Below are 16,617 nucleotides of genomic sequence, written 5' to 3' on the forward strand. Positions count from 1 at the left end.
GAGAAACACACACGCATGTACAACACACAGGCGCACACGTCTAGACACACACACACATTTGATTCCAAGCAGGTTGAGGCTGGCATGCTCATGCTGACTCACACACACCTTTAATTCCCGGCAGGTCGATGCTGGCATGTTCGTGGATCCCAATGCCATTGCGGATGATCCTGAGGGAGCCCTCCTTGAAGGCACCTGAACACGTCACCAGCTGAGGGGACAGAAAGAGCGTGAGGAGGGTGGAGGGGGTGGTAAATGGTAAATGGACTGCATTTATATAGCACTTTTATCCAAAGCTCTTTACAACTTATGCCTCACATTCACCCATTCACTCACACATTCACACACCAACGACGCAGACAAGCTGTGATGAATAACTTTGTAGTCTGTGACTGTGCCCTCAACAGTTGAGATGTATTGGTGACATCGCTGTGGCTTAGTAATGGTGTTTCTCTGCGAAGGTAAAGGACACCATCAATGTGTGATTCAATACTGGGAAGAGGAATAGCAGTGACATTGCTGCAGTCTGAATAGAATGGATGAGGATTCTGGATGGTTATATATCCAAACTTCAAATTATTTATTATCATTATTATTTATTTAGAACAATTTGTTAATATATAATATATAATATTGCAGCAAGCGTTGTCTGCATCTAGCTTTGTAAAGTGTAACCACTTTTGGCTTGCCATTGCCCCGACTGCTTTGTTGTTGAATCGTTCAGCCACAGACTCATACCCCCCCCCCCCCCCGACACTCAACTAACCGCCTCGGACAGTCCTTCATACCAGCGGCCATCAGGCTCCACAACAGTGGGCAGCGACTAGCAGCCTACAGGCTCCACAACAGGGGGCAGCGACTGCTGCCAGACATTGACCTAGGACTAATAGGAACCCAAGGAGGACAATAACACTACCTTAGGCATACTGCACCTTATGTGGATGCTGTGATACTGTGAATAATGTATATTTCAGTGGATACTGTGATACTGTGAACAATGTATATTTCAGTAGATAGTAAATTATAACACTACCTTATGCATACTGCACCTTATGTGACACTGTGAATATCGTGAATATATTTTTCAAGTTAGTTAGATAGTAAATTATATTGACCCATTTGTTTACACTGCTTGTGTTGTTTTTACTACCTGTACCCCCCCCCCCTTCCCCCATGCTGCTATGATGCCTGAATTTCCCCAAGGGGATCAATAAAGGAATATCTTATCTTATCTTATAGTTGGGTCAAGAACCAACATTCTGTGACCATTCTCTGGCTAATATGTTTTGATGATTGATTTGACTTCTATGGACCTTTTATAAAATATTTAGCCCCCGTGTCCCTCTTGAAAAATTTACTTTTGATCCAGAGCACCTAGAATCATGTATGAATACACTTTTTTGTGTAAGTCAACCATGACGATTCCAATTCTGACATCAGTTTGACTCTATGACATCAATTTGAGCCATAAATCCAAGATGGCCACCATATAGAGCGAAAATGTAACTTTTAATGTCAAAACGAATTTTACCATGGTACTGCTGTACTTTAAACAAACTACCTTCATAAGGATCTCAGCAAAATAATTGATGAATGTACACTATGATAAGATAACTAATTATACTTCAAAATACGCTCTCTTAAATAGCTGTAACTTGAACAGATTAACAATGAAACCACCTTTTTTTTTTCTTATTTTTTTTTTAACTTTATAGCATTTTCAGCTTTTTCTGGCCACGCAGGACCGATAGAGGGAGAGAGGGAGAACGGGAGGAGAGGTAGGGAAGACATGCAGCAAATGGTCGCCGGGACTGGGAAACGAACCCGGGACGACCGCTTCGCGACTCAGCACGCTATGTGGTTGTGCTGGTCGGCCGTATTACTTCCGGGCACTCGCTAATAGGTCCCGGGACTCGATCTCGACACACTACATAGCGATCGATTGCCAATAACTCGATAAACAACATGATTTGGACGTATATACCATTATACAAGCTGGAGATGGACCGGGTAAATCTACATCCCATAATGATAAAATGTCTACTCTACGATGATCGCCCAACGGCGCGCGGAGACTGGGGTGAGTTTTAGCGTGTAAAGTTACCGTCTTCGATACTAACTGCTATTATCAACATTTGACCCACATTAGATGATTGGTATAACGCTGCCCACGGAATTATAAACGCCCCCTAGCCCATCCGGTCAACATCAGATGACGTGTAGTAACTTCTAGAAGTAAGTCTAGTTGGAATTTTTTATATCGCGCTGATTGCCATAAAACTGTATTGCATCATCAATATAATGTATTTGGGGCTATAGATCACGTTCTGGAGAAAGCTGCAGAAAGAGATGAAAACATACTTATACATTAGACCATACTTTACTATGAATATGTGAATGAAAAAGTTTAACGTTGCTACACAATGAACAATACATATAAGACTTTGAATGGGCCCTAATAATGGCAATGTAGCAATAGAATTTAAAAAGTTATAGCCCTGCAAAGAAGGGGACTTTCTCTATAGACAAATAGAGCCGGCAACCTACGGTTGATAATGAATTTAACCCATGGCAGCCAAAGTGTTAAAATGAATAATATTTACTCATTTTAAGTATGTTTGTGTTTCCAATGCACAATATAACGTTAATATATAAAATAAAAAATACTCGTTTTCCTGAACAGGAAGTGACTCACTCCTGCCGCATTTCTCCTGCCGCATTTCTCCTGCCGCATTTCTCCTAGCCGTATTTCTCGGCCCGGGCTAGACGCAATAGCGCTCTGAGTGCGTGTCACTGTTTGATCGCTGTATCCGTCGCAGCCAATCAGTGCGTAATGCGCTGTGCGTTGAAATATGATGTATTATGTTGGAAACCGGGCGCGATTTGAAGCGGTCTAAGCAGCAGCGTCAAGAATTTCCGTAGCCGCATTTCGCGGAGACGCTCTCTGATTGGCCGACGCCAGTATTTTTTTCCGTAGCAGCATTTCGCGGAGACGCTCTCCGATTGGCCGACTCCACTTTTCTATGTTCCAATTTTAGGTTTTCTAGCTTGGTAGAGATACTTGTGTTGTTGTGAGATGCAGCTATTTGTCTTAGAGCGTGACTGCAAGTTCTTTCGACGGTTAAGCTTAGGCACTCTTTCAAAGTTGGTTAAGGTTAGAGTTTGTCTTAGAGCATTCGACGCGGAAATGGACAAAGAAATCAAGTACTTGTTGTTGTTGTGTGGTGCTAACTGCTAACAGCTAACACTTGGCTAACAAGCTATATGGCGGATGCAGTCTGGACAGTGGACAGTGGTCTGGATATACATCATCAACAGCGGATTATACACTTTATCAAGCCCACCACGTTTCAATTAAACAAAGTGAGTTTATGCTGTTGTGTTGTGATGCAGCTATTTGTTGTTAATAATAATAATAATAATAATAATAATAATAGATTGGATTTGTAATGCACTTTTTGTTCGCTGGGATCCCAAAGTGCTACACTACATGGTTAAAACAGTTAAAAAAATAGAATAAAATAGTTATTAGTAAAACAAATAAAATAAAATACAGAATAAAAATAGAACATAGTTAACACTTTGGGTGCCGGGAGCCGTCTTTAGACGTCTTTGCTGGCCATGCTAAAGTTGCCGGGGGACGCTGTACGTCGTCTTTATATCAATATTTCAAAAATCTGCGATCGGATTCATAATGTCCCTCCGCTGGCCTGAGATCCACCAGCAGGACCCACTGAGCTCTCTGGCGGTTCAGGAGCGCCATCTGGTGGCCGATCGGCGCAAGCGCTTAACAGGAAGCGCACTAGAGGTTTTGCTAGACGTCCGTATTGCTTCCGGCCACTCGGTACATGTCCCGTGACTCTAGCTCAGGGGTGGCCAACCCGCGGCTCGCGAGCCGCATGCGGCTCTCTACCCGTCAATGTGCGGCTCTTTCATCCATAAAAAAAAAAAAAAAAAAAAAAAAAAAATTTTACCTTTTTTTTCCATAAGGACGTAGAATAAACATTTACAATTTTTTTTTAAATGGTCCATTTGCATGTTCTTGGTATCTGAATCTAGGGACATATATGGATCAGTGTCAGAAATAGTGTGTCTGTTACTAGGCTTGAGTAAATTGTAATGAACCAAAGGAGAATATCAATTCTATTTTAAAAAAAGAATTATCTTTGACTGTAAATAACACCATGCTAAAATTGACCAGACCTGAAAAATCTAAGCAAATGAATAAAAGGAAGATGATTAAACAGAAGGTTTTGTAGATACAGTACTGAATTCTGCCATCTTTTTTATAATGTAAATTTCTCCACCATTTTTCATCATATTGCAACACGTTCACAGAAAGGTAGAGAAACTAACTGCGTTCTGTTTTATGGCAATAACGTTCAGGTTTGTGGGAGATAATCCCAAAAAATAAGAGAAATTAAAAAGTAAATCCAGAAGTCAGATGATTGACAGGGGCTGGTGTGAGCTGGGTAGGGTAGTTTTTCGAAATTTGAAAGCCCTGAGTCTCTTCCTTCAAAAGACTACACTCACTTTTGGCTGTGCCACTTCCTCCTGTCAATATGCGCCGGTTTCCGACTCAATGCCCTGAGATTTCTATAATCTTATATTTCACTAATAACAGTTAAAATAATTGGTAAACAAACATAATGCTGAAAATATACACTTTTACTGTATATCTCGGGCTTAAGAGGTTAACCCTGTGAGGCCCAAATTAAAAAGAAATTAGCAACTTCAGAGGCCAGAGGGTGGGACATATAAACACATTTACTATCAAATAGCATTGTGAGGCTGAACAACAGGACCAATTGACTATACATGTGCTTAAAGGGGAACTATCTTATAAATGGCTTTTTTCAGTGTTTACCATTGTTTCTTAGCTATGTGGACTTATATTAATAGGATATATGTCTCTAATTCTCATATTGGCGAATTCTTCCAATTCTCCTCTCACAATATTCACCCTCACTGAACTGAGTCATCTGAAAATGTGCATATCTGTGATGTCAGAGATTTCTCAGCTGCATAATAATGTGGCAGTTGATGTGGCAGTTGGCACCAGGCCACACAGTGGTTGGAGCCCAGCCTCAAAACGGCTTAAGATCTTGAGGTAGAAAAATGCGGTTTTTAGTACTTGATTAGAAATACAAAACAATTAATTTTTTTTGAAAAAAACCTAGGTGTTCCATAGACTCACTGGAATTGTGTAAAAGTGCCCAAATAGTGAAAGAAATAGTAAATAGTTCCCCTTTAAACATTTTTAAATAAACATTATTTTTTTAAATGGCTAAAAGTGATTTTGTAATTTTGCAATCGTGGGTTTCACAGGGTACTTTTAACCCTGTGAGGCCCAAATAAAAAAGACATTAGCAACTTCAGAGGCCAGAGGGTGAGACCTATAAACACATGAAGGGTGCCGTGACTGAAAAAAAAGGTTGAGAAACGCTGGTATATGGTGTGGCTCTTTGTGGTACCACAGTAATTTTTTTGTGGCTCTTAGTCTCTGACTGGTTGGCCACCCCTGCTCTAGCTCGTCACTCTACATAGCGATCGATTGCCAATAACTCGATAAACAACATGATTTGGACGTATATACCATTATACAAGCTGGAGATGGACCGGGTAATAATATATCCCATAATGATAAAATTTCTACTCGACGATGATCGCCCAACGGCGCGCGGAGACTGGGGTGAGTTTCAGCGTGTAACGTTACCGTCTTCGATAATAACTGATATTATCAACATTTGACCCACATTAGATGATTGGTATAACGCTGCCCACGGAATTATAAACGCCCCCTCGCCCATCCGGTCAACATCAGATGACGTGTAGTAACTTCTAGAAGTACGTCTAGTTGGAATTTTTTATATCGCGCTGATTGCCATCAAACTGTATTTCATCATCAATATAATGCATTTGGGGCTATATATCACGTTCTGGAGAAAGCTGCAGAAAGAGATGAAAACATACTTATACATTAGACCATACTTTACTATGAATATGTGAATGAAAAAGTTTAACGTTGCTACACAATGAACAATACATATAGGACTTTGAATGGGCCCTAATAATGGCAATGTAGCAATAGAATTTAAAAAGTTATAGCCCTGCAAAGAAGGGGACTTTCTCCATAGACAAATAGCGCTGGCAATCTATGGTATATCATTAATTTAACCTTAGGCAACCAAAGTGTTAATTAAAAACATAGTATAAACAGACAATTTAAAAACAAAGCGCAATAAAATTTAAATAAAAAGCTAACAGTCAAAGGCCTTTTTGAACAGATAGGTTTTCAGGCCTGCTTTGAAAGAGTCCAGGCTCTGTGGTGCCCTCAGCTGGATGGGGAGGCTGTTCCACAGGCGTGGTGCAGCCGTGCAGAAGGCTCGGTCACCCATGGTGCAGAGCCGGGTATTGGGGACCTGAAGGAGCAGGCTACCTGCGGATCTGAGGGTGCGGGTGAAGGATTGTGGAGTGATGAGTTCCTGAAGGTAGAGGGGTGCGTGTCCGTTTATGCAGTTATGGGTGATCGTAAGGATTTTGTAGTTGATCCGGGATGAGACGGGGAGCCAGTGTAGTGAGTGAAGGATGGGGGTTATGTGATCGTGTTTACGGACTCTCATCAGGATCCTGGCAGCGCTGTTCTGGATGTATTGCAGCTTTTGGATGCTCTTGCCAGGAATCCCGATGAAGAGTCCGTTACAGTAGTCCAGTCTTGAGGAGATAAAGGCATGGACAAGCTTCTCTGCATCTGACAGGGTTAGAATGGGACGGAGTTTTTAGCTCACACAGTACTTGTTGGCTATAAGCTATATATGGATGCAGTGTGGACTGTGGAGGGACATGCATGGACAATGGACATCAACACAGTCTGGACAATGGAGTGGATATACTTTATCAACCCCTTCTGCCTGCTGTCAACTTAACAACAAGGTAGATTCTCTCTCTCTCTCTCTCTCTATCTCTCTCTCTCTCTCGCTCTCTCTCTCTCGCTCTCTCTCGCTCTCTCTCTCTCCCTCTCTCTCTCTCTCTCGCTCTCTCTCTCTCGCTCTCTCTCTCTCGCTCTCTCTCTCTCTCGCTCTCTCTCTCTCTCTCTCGCTCTCTCCCTCTCTCCCTCTCACAATCCTGTGTCTCCGAGAAATGCGGCTATGAAATGCTGAGATGATAATAGCACTTCAAAACGTGCTGCTGTGTTGTGAACTATAACATTAATTTGGCTGCTGCTGATGCATAATGTATGAATGAATGAATGGTGAGTTGTTTAAAATGACAACATATACATGTGTTAATTATTTATTGGATTGATCCGAGAGACAGAGAGAGAGATTGCTCCAGAGCATTTATTAACGTTACGTTACATTTTCAACTCGACCTAACGTCGAGTTGCGACCCACCAATGGAAGATAGTACCAGCCGCTACTGGTTGGGGCGCTCCAGTAGCACACCACATAGCGTGCTGAGTCGCGAAGCGGTCATCCCGGGTTCGTTTCCCAGTCCCGGCGACCATTTGCTGCATGTCTTCCCTACCTCTCCTCCCGTTCTCCCTCTCTCCCTCTATCGGTCCTGCGTGGCCAGAAAAATTCTTTTTTCTTAAACAAATTAAGAAAAAAAAGGTGGTTTCATTGTTAATCTGTTCAAGTTACAGCTATTTAAGAGAGCGTATTTTGAAGTATAATTAGTTATCTTATCATACTGTACATTCATCAATTATTTAGCTGAGATCCTTATGAAGGTAGTTTGTTTAAAGTACAGCAGTACCATGGTAAAATTGGTTTTGACATTAAAAGTTACATTTTCGCTCTACTATATGGTGGCCATCTTGGATTTCTGGGTCAAATTGATGTCATAGAGTCAAACTGATGTCAGAATTGGAATCGTCATGGTTGACTTACACAAAAAAGTGTATTCATACATGATTCTAGGTGCTCTGGATCAAAAGTAAATTTTTCAAGATGGTGTCAGCAGGTATTTTGGATTTGGCCATCTGACACAAAATGCCGGGATTTTTCGGAGGGACACGGGGGCTAAATATTTTATAAAAGTTCCATAGAAGTCAAATCAATCATCAAAACATCTTAGCCAGAGAATGGTCACAGAATGTTGGTTCTTGACCCAACTATTATCTTAATCAAGTCAAATCCTAGGTAACTGTATTGTGCGTGTGAACGTTGAAGTTTTTTTTATTTATTATTTTATTAGCGAAATGTGGCACCGGTGGATCGGTACTCGGTAGTACCGACGTGATTCGGTCGATACCCTTAAAAGTACCGGATTCGGTACCCATCCCTACTTGCAACGTTCTCGAGAACCGCTCATTCAATCAACTTCGCACTTGACACTGCACTTACTTGGGCCCTCAGCACACCGCCAAGTGAGAAGAAGACCTGATGAGTGCTTCTCGAGAAAAACAGACTCCTTTCATTTTAGTTAGATAGTGGTTTACTACAACCTCAGTGTTAAGATGCGTCTTGGTGCGTTTCCAGAAAATGGTTCAGTGTGGATGGCTGTGTGGGACTGATCCGCTCCCAACCGCTTGGGTTCATCTTGTGCTCTGCCACCCCCACAGTTTATTTTTTCTCAACTCACTCGAATCTCAGCTGCGCCCGCCCACCAACCCACAATGTAAAAACTAAATAAGAAATACAAAACAACCATCTTATGTATCATGCAACATGCATTTAATTAATGCAATAAATGTTTTGAGTCAATTCGTTTGGACTAAAGACATTATATTCAAACAAGCTCCAGTAAAAGTTCAAGCTGACACATTTAATGCCAAGAGAGAACAATAAATTCCTTGTCTTAAAAAATCCCTCTTAGTTTACCCTTGTTCAAGTGTAGATCTGGATGAGAGAGGATTTGTTAAAGAAAGAGAAAGAGAGGATATGTTAAATAAGAGAGGATACTTTAGAGAGAGGATAAGTTAGAGAGTATACGTTAGAGAGAGAGGATATGATAGAGAGAGGATACGTTAGAGAGAGGATATGTTAGAGAGAGGATACGTTAGAGCAGTGTTTCTCAAAGTGTGGGGCGCGCCCCCCAGGGGGGGGGGGGGGGGGGGGCGCAGAGGCATGACAGGGGGGGCCTTGAGATTTATTAAAAAAGAAAAATTGGATTACAGAAAATTTTCACTAAAGTGCTATCTGTTGCCATATTTGGATAAGTTTGACCATTTCTCAAAATCTGAAAATCATTATTTAATAAAACACAGAAAAGGATCACCAAGTTACTCTGGATAAAAAAAAACTTTACAGACAACATTGAGACAAAGCTTCCTGACACATCTCCATCCAAACTCTTGGAAGAACTCATTGAAATCTCATCTGATACCACCTGGAGAGCTAGTTTCAGAGTGTGGTGCTGAGAACCAAGTATCTCATGATGCAGCAGTTAAGGTGTTGATACCATTCAGCACCACATATCTGTGTGAAGCTGGCTTTTCATCCATGACAGCTCTGAAAACAAAATATAGGGCCAAGTTGAGCCTTGAGGATGACATGCGTGTTGCCTTGTCAAAGACTGACAGCAATAAAGACTGTTTGCTTATTTCCTATGTTTGCTTTGTAAATTCCCAGTCACTGAGTGAAGATCTGCATATTTTGCAAATATGTCAAAAACAGAGCGACAGCTGATGAGCTTTTCAAAATTATTGACAGTTACCTGAGAGAACATGGACTGAAATGGGAGAACTGTGTGGGCTTTTGCTCTGACGGTGCGCAGGCCATGGCAGGGAAAAGGAGCGGGCTACAGGCGCTCATCAAGGGGGTCTCGCCAAACGCGCAATGGACGCACTGTAAATTCACAGAGAGGCGCCAGCGTCAAGACAGCTTAGCCCTGAGCTGAATGAGGTTGACATAAGTTATAAACGTGGTAAATTTCATCAAAACCCGACCCCTGAAAGCGCGCCTGTTCTCTGCGCTGTGTGAGAAGATGGGAGCTAACCATTCTGCAGTGCTGTTTCACAGCGAGGCAAGGTGGCTCTCGCGAGGGAAGGTGTTGTCAATTTGAAAGGTCACGATATTGGTGTTATTTCAATAAATTTAAACATGGCCCATTTCATTTTGTTGGGGCGAGGGGGGGAGGGGTCCAAAATATTTTGGTCCGCCAAAGAGGGGCCTGACAGAAAAAGTTTGAGAAGCACTGCGTTAGAGAGAGAGGATACGTTAGAGAGAGAGGATACGTTAGAGAGAGGATACGTTAGAGGGAGAAGACACGCTAGAGAGAGGATACGTTAGAGAGGAGAGAGGATATGTTAGAGAGAGAATACGTTAGAGAGGATACATTAGAGAGAGAGAAGATACATGAGAGAGAGAGGATACGTTAGAGGAGAGAGAGAGGATATGTTAGAGAGAGAGGATACGTTAGAGAGGATACATTAGAGAGAGGATACATGAGAGAGAGAGGATACGTTAGAGGAGAGAGGATACATTAGAGAGGATACATGAGAGAGAGGATACATTAGAGAGAGAGGATACGTTAGAGAGAGAGGATACGTTAGAGGAGAGAGGATACGTTAGAGAGAGAGGATACGTTAGAGGAGAGAGGATACGTTAGAGAGAGGATACATGAGAGAGAGGATACGTTAGAGAGAGGATACGTTAGAGAGAGGATACGTTAGAGAGGATACATGAGAGAGAGGATACGTTAGAGAGAGAGAGGATACGTTAGAGAGAGGATACGTTAGGAGAGGATACGTTAGAGAGAAAGGATACGTTAGAGAGGATACGTTAGAGAGGATACGTTAGAGGAGAGAGGATACGTTAGAGGAGAGAGAGAGGATATGTTAGAGAGAGAGGATACGTTAGAGATACATGAGAGAGGATATGTTAGAGAGAGGATACGTTAGAGATACATGAGAGCCAGAGGATACGTTAGAGAGAGGATATGTTAGAGAGAGAGAGGATACGTTAGAGAGAGAGGATATGATACAGAGAGGGAGGATACGTTAGAGAGAGAGAGGATACGTTAGACTTAGTGAGAGAGGATATGATACAGAGAGAGGATACGTTAGAGAGAGAATACGTTAGAGAGAGGATACGTTAGAGAGAGAGGATACATGAGAGAGAGAGAGTAGGGCTGGGCGATATAACAATAATTAGCACGATATATTTTAATAATCGATATCGAAGAAAAAAATATCGATTTTTTTTTTTTTTTGTGTGACCTGCAACAGGGCAGTTTTAAAACCAGAGACAGTGGACAGACTTGTCTTTCTTGCCTGCAACTTAAACTAATGGCTTTGCTTGTCCAAATGACAATACTGACCAAATTGAGATTTATTTATCTCTTTTATTTTGTTTGCTTTCTAATTTAAAATACAGTTTGAAACCGTCTGTACACAGTAGGCTATGTGTGCTAGCAGAGCTAGTCTCCAGTCATGAGTCACGGTGCACATGTGCGGTGGTTTTAGGGCTGGGCGATATAACGATAACGATAAATATCGCGATATATTTTAATAATCGATATCGAATATCGAAATTAAAAAAAAATCGAAAAATCGTTTTTTTTTTTTTTTTTTACTTTTTTTTTTGTACCTGCAACAGGGCAGTTTTAAAACCAGAGACAGTGGACAGACTTGTCTTTCTTGCCTGCAACTTAAAGTAATGGCTTTGCTTGTCCAAATGACAATACTGACCAAATTCAGATTTATTTTTCTCTTGTCCATTTATTTTGTTTGCTTTCTAATTTAAAATACATTTTGAAACTGTCTGTACACAGTAGGCTATGTGTGCTAGCAGAACTAGACTCCAGTCACGAGTCACAGTGCACATGTGCAGTGGTTTGTCCACCAAAAAAGCGCCAAAAGATCGAAAATAAACTAGCAGAGCCAGAACTGTTCAACTCCTCTGGAGCCACAGCCAGCAGAGAAGCCGGTTTACTTTAGCTTTTAAACCAGCTGCAGCCTGAGAACTGGAGTGTGAGGGGATGTAACACTAAAGATGGCGGCAATGACAAAGAATTGCTGCAAAATAAACATACATCTGTTGTTAAAAAAATTATAAAAATAATTTTTTTTTTTTTTTTTTTTTATACTTATAACAATTCGATAATTATCGATATCGAGAAATAAAATAAAATTATCATATCGTTATCGCGATATGATTTTTTTCCATATCGCCCAGCCCTAGGTGGTTTGTCCACCAAAAAAGGACCAAAAGATAGAAAAGAAACTAGCAGAGCCAGAACTGTTCAACTCCCCTGGAGCCACAGCCAGCAGAGAAGCCGGTTTACTTTAGCTTTCAAACCAGCTGCAGCCTGAGAACTGGAGTGTGAGGGGATGTAACACAAAAGATGGCGGCAACGACAAAGAATTGCTGCAAAATAAACATACATCTGATGTTTAAATATATATATTCGATTTTTTTTATCTTTTTTTTTTGTTTGTTATCGATATCGTTATTGCGATATCATTTTTGGCCATATCGTCCAGCCCTAAGAGAGAGGATACGTTAGAGAGAGTAGGGCTGGGCGATATGGCCAAAAATGATATTGCGATAACAATATCATATCATATACATTTTTTTTTAACACTTTCAATGCCCACCACGTGATAACACGTGTTATCAGCCCAATGCCTGAATGCCGACCACGACAATTAGCGTGTTATTTTTTTATTAGCGATCTGAATTCATATTTCATCAACCGAGTCCCCCGTTGGTAAACCAGCCCAGCCCCATCAGGAGCTCAGATGTGAAAAAACCGCCCCCTATCGTCTCCCAGATGGTAATGCACCCTTTTGGAATGGACTCAATGAAAATGGATGAGAAAAGAAAAATCCGGAATCCACATTTTACTTCTCAGGCATGTAACCCGAGCCGATCGGATTCATTGTGGACCCTCAGAACAGCGTGGAATATATATGTACAGTATGTAGCGTTGGATCAATAAAAGCGATAGATTTTTGGAATGGCGATCAGGAATTGGAATGATCTTTTTGGAGGACATCTGATCTGAGGTAAGGAATCTTACAAGTCTTGGGATAATCAGAGTTGTATTCGCTGAGATCTCAGTGTTCGCCCTATGTGTGATGGGTCTGTATGTGCGCGATCGCTTTGAGGAAATCAGATAATCGATTTTTCAGATCGCCTATATAGCGTGCATACGTACACATATACTATCGATAATCTAGCGTTTATTTGAAAACGATTCATAAATAGGCCGAAAAATTACAACGTTTTTGTGTATTCTAGAATATTCCAGTACAGGGCGTTTACTCTGGAATATTTTTATTTTCCTTGAAAACGAGGGCTTTTCAAAATGCTATAAAACGAAAATGAACCGATAAAAAAATAATCCGCTTCGACAATGTTGACTGGAAAACGAGTCATTGATAAGCGAGGGGCAGGTTAGACACATAGCCATAATTTAAAACATAGATTAGGCGTTATTAATGCTAACATTGAAGTGGATGGTGGGCATTCAAGCACTAAATCGTGCGCCCCCTGCTGGCACTGAAAGTGTTAAACAACAGCTGTATGTTTATTTTGCAGCAAATCTTTGTCGTTGCCGCCATCTTTAGTGTTACATCCCCTCACACTCCAGTTCTCAGGCTGCAGCTGGTTTGAAAGCGAAAGTAAACCGGCTTCTCTGCTGGCTGTGGCTCCAGGGGAGTTGAACAGTTGTGGCTCTGCTAGTTTCTTTTCTATCTTTTGGCGCTTTTTTGGTGGACAAACCACCGCACATGTGCACCGTGACTCATGACTGGAGACTAGCTCTGCTAGCACACATAGCCTACTGTGTACAGACGGTTTCAAACTGTATTTTAAATTAGAAAGCAAACAAAATAAATGGACAAGAGAAAAATAAATCTCAATTTGGTCAGTATTGTCATTTGGACAAGCAAAGCCATTACTTTAAGTTGCAGGCAAGAAAGACAAGTCTGTCCACTGTCTCTGGTTTTAAAGCTGCCCTGTTGCAGGTCACAAAAAAAGATCTTCTAAAATATATCGCGATAATTATCGTTATATCGCCCAGCTAAGAGAGAGGATACCTCGTGAAAAAAAAATCTAATCTACAAATTCCAATCTGGCTTCAGAACATCCCACTCCACTGACGCATGCCTTCTCTATTTGAACGACCACATCAAACAAGAGGTGGACGCGGGCAAATACTGCGGCATGGTCATGCTGGACCTACAAAAGGCCTTCGACACTGTCAATCACACCATTCTGATTGACAAACTAAAAGCAATTGGTTTTGATAGTTCAGTGAGCTGGATGCAATCCTACCTGGAGGGGAGAGAAAGGATGGTGGAGGTAAACGGTACCCTATCCCCCCCCCCCCCACTCCCAGTGAGCTGTGGTGTTCCACAAGGAAGCATACTAGGACCGCTACTGTTCATAATTTTGCAAATGCTTGTGACTGCAACTTGTTCCTGTTCGCGGACGACTCAGCCCTGCTGGTCTCTGACAAGAACAAGTTACAGGTTGAAAAAAAAAACTCAGCTCGGAACTAGGCAGAATCTGCACCTGGCTCGCTGATAAACTATCATTACACCTGGGTAAAACAGAGTCCATTCTCTCGGTTCAAATAACAAACTCAGCAAGACCGACGGCTTCTCAGTTACAGTGGGTGACAATATTGTCACAAGGAAAGATGAAATTACATACCTGGGTTCCATCCTAGAGGCAAATCTTTCCTGTGACAAAATGGCATCCAATGTAATCATAAAAGGCAACCAACAAACTAGATTCCTGTACCGGATATCCTCTCTGGTAAACAAGAATACCCTGAAGACTCTGGCAGGAGCACTCATTCAAGGGTACTACGACTATGCTTGCACCTCATGGTACTGGGCGATTCTTGCTAAAATGTGAATCACGATTTTTCTCTCTAAGAATTGAGATCACGATGATCTCACGATTCTATTTTTTAATAAAATCATTTAAAAAGTAAAGTAAAAAAGAAATTAACAACTTTTTTCTTTTTTTTTTATAAAAATAAATCTTCATAACTTAGAAATTAGATTGCATAGGTCTATGAATAGAGATCGATTTTTTTTCGATTAATCGCCCAGCCCAAAGCACCTCAAAGGCGCTAAAAACAAAATTACGAATACGAACATCACAAAACAAACTGGTCAGACTACTGCTTGACCTTACTCCTAGAACCCACCTCACCCCTGCCCACTTTGACAACCTAGGATGGCTTAGAGTAGACGACAGAGTACAGCAACTTGCAATGGGCCTGGTCTACAAGATACACTACACCACTAAGGTACCCATGTACATGTCAAAATACTTCCCAAAGGTCAGTGAATACCACGACCACAACACCAGAGGGAGCTCCACAAATCATGTTAAACCCAGATTCGGCTCAAACAAGGGACTAAACACGTTTCGCAATTATGCCACATCAATGTGGAACACCCTACCCACAGCTGTAAGGGAATGTGAATCACTACCCACTTTCAAAACCACTCAAAGAGCACCTACGGGAGACTGCAATTCGAAACTGGCCCCTGTAAATGTCTAAACCCTCCAATGTAGTTTCCCCCCCCCCGCCTACCCAACCCTGCCCCCCCCCCCCCCCCCCCCCCACCACCCACCCAACCACCTCCAATGTAGTTTCCCACCCCACCTTTGAGCTGTACTGTATTGTACCCATTCTGCAATCTGTTAATAAAGTTTTCAATCAATCAATACGTTAGAGAGGATACGTGAGAGAGAGGATACATTAGAGAGAGGATACGTTAGAGAGAGGATATGTTAGAGAGAGAGGATACGTTAGAGAGGATATGTTAAGAGAGAGGATATGTTAAGAGAGAGAGGATATGTTAGATAGAGAGAGGATATGTTAGAGAGAGAGAGGATATGTTAGAGAGAGAGAGGATATGTTAGAGAGAGATACGTTAGATAGAGAGGATACGTTTCTTCGTCAAATATCTTCATTTGGAAATCACTGACCCAGTAAAGTAATTGTGTTTATAGGTGTAGTATTTGCTGTGATCAGAAAACATTGTATGCAAAGGAGAAGACATGGTCGCTAGCAGCCTGAGAAAGTTGATATCTGTCCAAATGCATACAGAGTTTTCAGATCTACAGACCATTTCTACATAATCTTGTAGTCAAAACTCTGCTTCTGAAACCAAACAAAATCACATATTTTTCTTTCAGAAGCAGAGTTTTGTTCACAAACAGTAAAAGGGCCTGTATGGGGAACAAGTGTCAAATTTTAAAGCCGGGTGTTGTCATTACATACACATGGAAACTCCTTTTAGTGTTGGTACCTACCTGGCCCTGGCCTTGCCTCTCCAGGTCAACCACACACATGTCCACGATGGGGCCCAGGTTGGTAAAGGTCTCCATCACTGCCACATACGAACCCTGGTCGTTACTGTCTACATTGAGCTGGTGAAACACAGGCCAACGTCCTCATTACAAACCAGGTCAAAACAAAGTCACCACACCAATAGCTTTACATAAAGCATCTGAAGTTGTTGTGACATTCCATGATTACAACGACAGGGTTTGCGATGGTTCAGTTTGCACAAAGATTTTGAATGGATGAATTAATATTATACCACGTCCTGGGTGAATACTCGATTCAGATTGGCTGGAGGGGTGTCGATTATTTTTCTATAGTACACAGCTAACTGTTTAATGCACACATAGTTCT

At 41.5% G+C, this 16,617-nt stretch overlaps 1 protein-coding gene across 1 annotated transcript in view; it reads right to left on the reverse strand.

Annotated features, from left to right (window-relative positions):
* Positions 1 to 16,617, reverse strand: part of ddb1 (damage-specific DNA binding protein 1) — a 174,756-nt gene that overhangs the window by 126,692 nt on the left and 31,447 nt on the right. The window contains exons 9-10 of the mRNA XM_084337444.1: positions 16,233 to 16,349; positions 109 to 211 (exon numbers count right to left, since the gene is read on the reverse strand). Of these exons, the coding sequence (XP_084193570.1) occupies positions 109 to 211; positions 16,233 to 16,349 (220 nt within the window). The remainder of the gene's footprint in view (positions 1 to 108; positions 212 to 16,232; positions 16,350 to 16,617) is intronic.

The sequence above is a fragment of the Notolepis coatsorum genome, assembly GCF_963971535.1.
Source record: "Notolepis coatsorum genome assembly, chromosome: 20".
Taxonomy (NCBI): Eukaryota; Metazoa; Chordata; class Actinopteri; order Aulopiformes; family Paralepididae; genus Notolepis; species Notolepis coatsorum.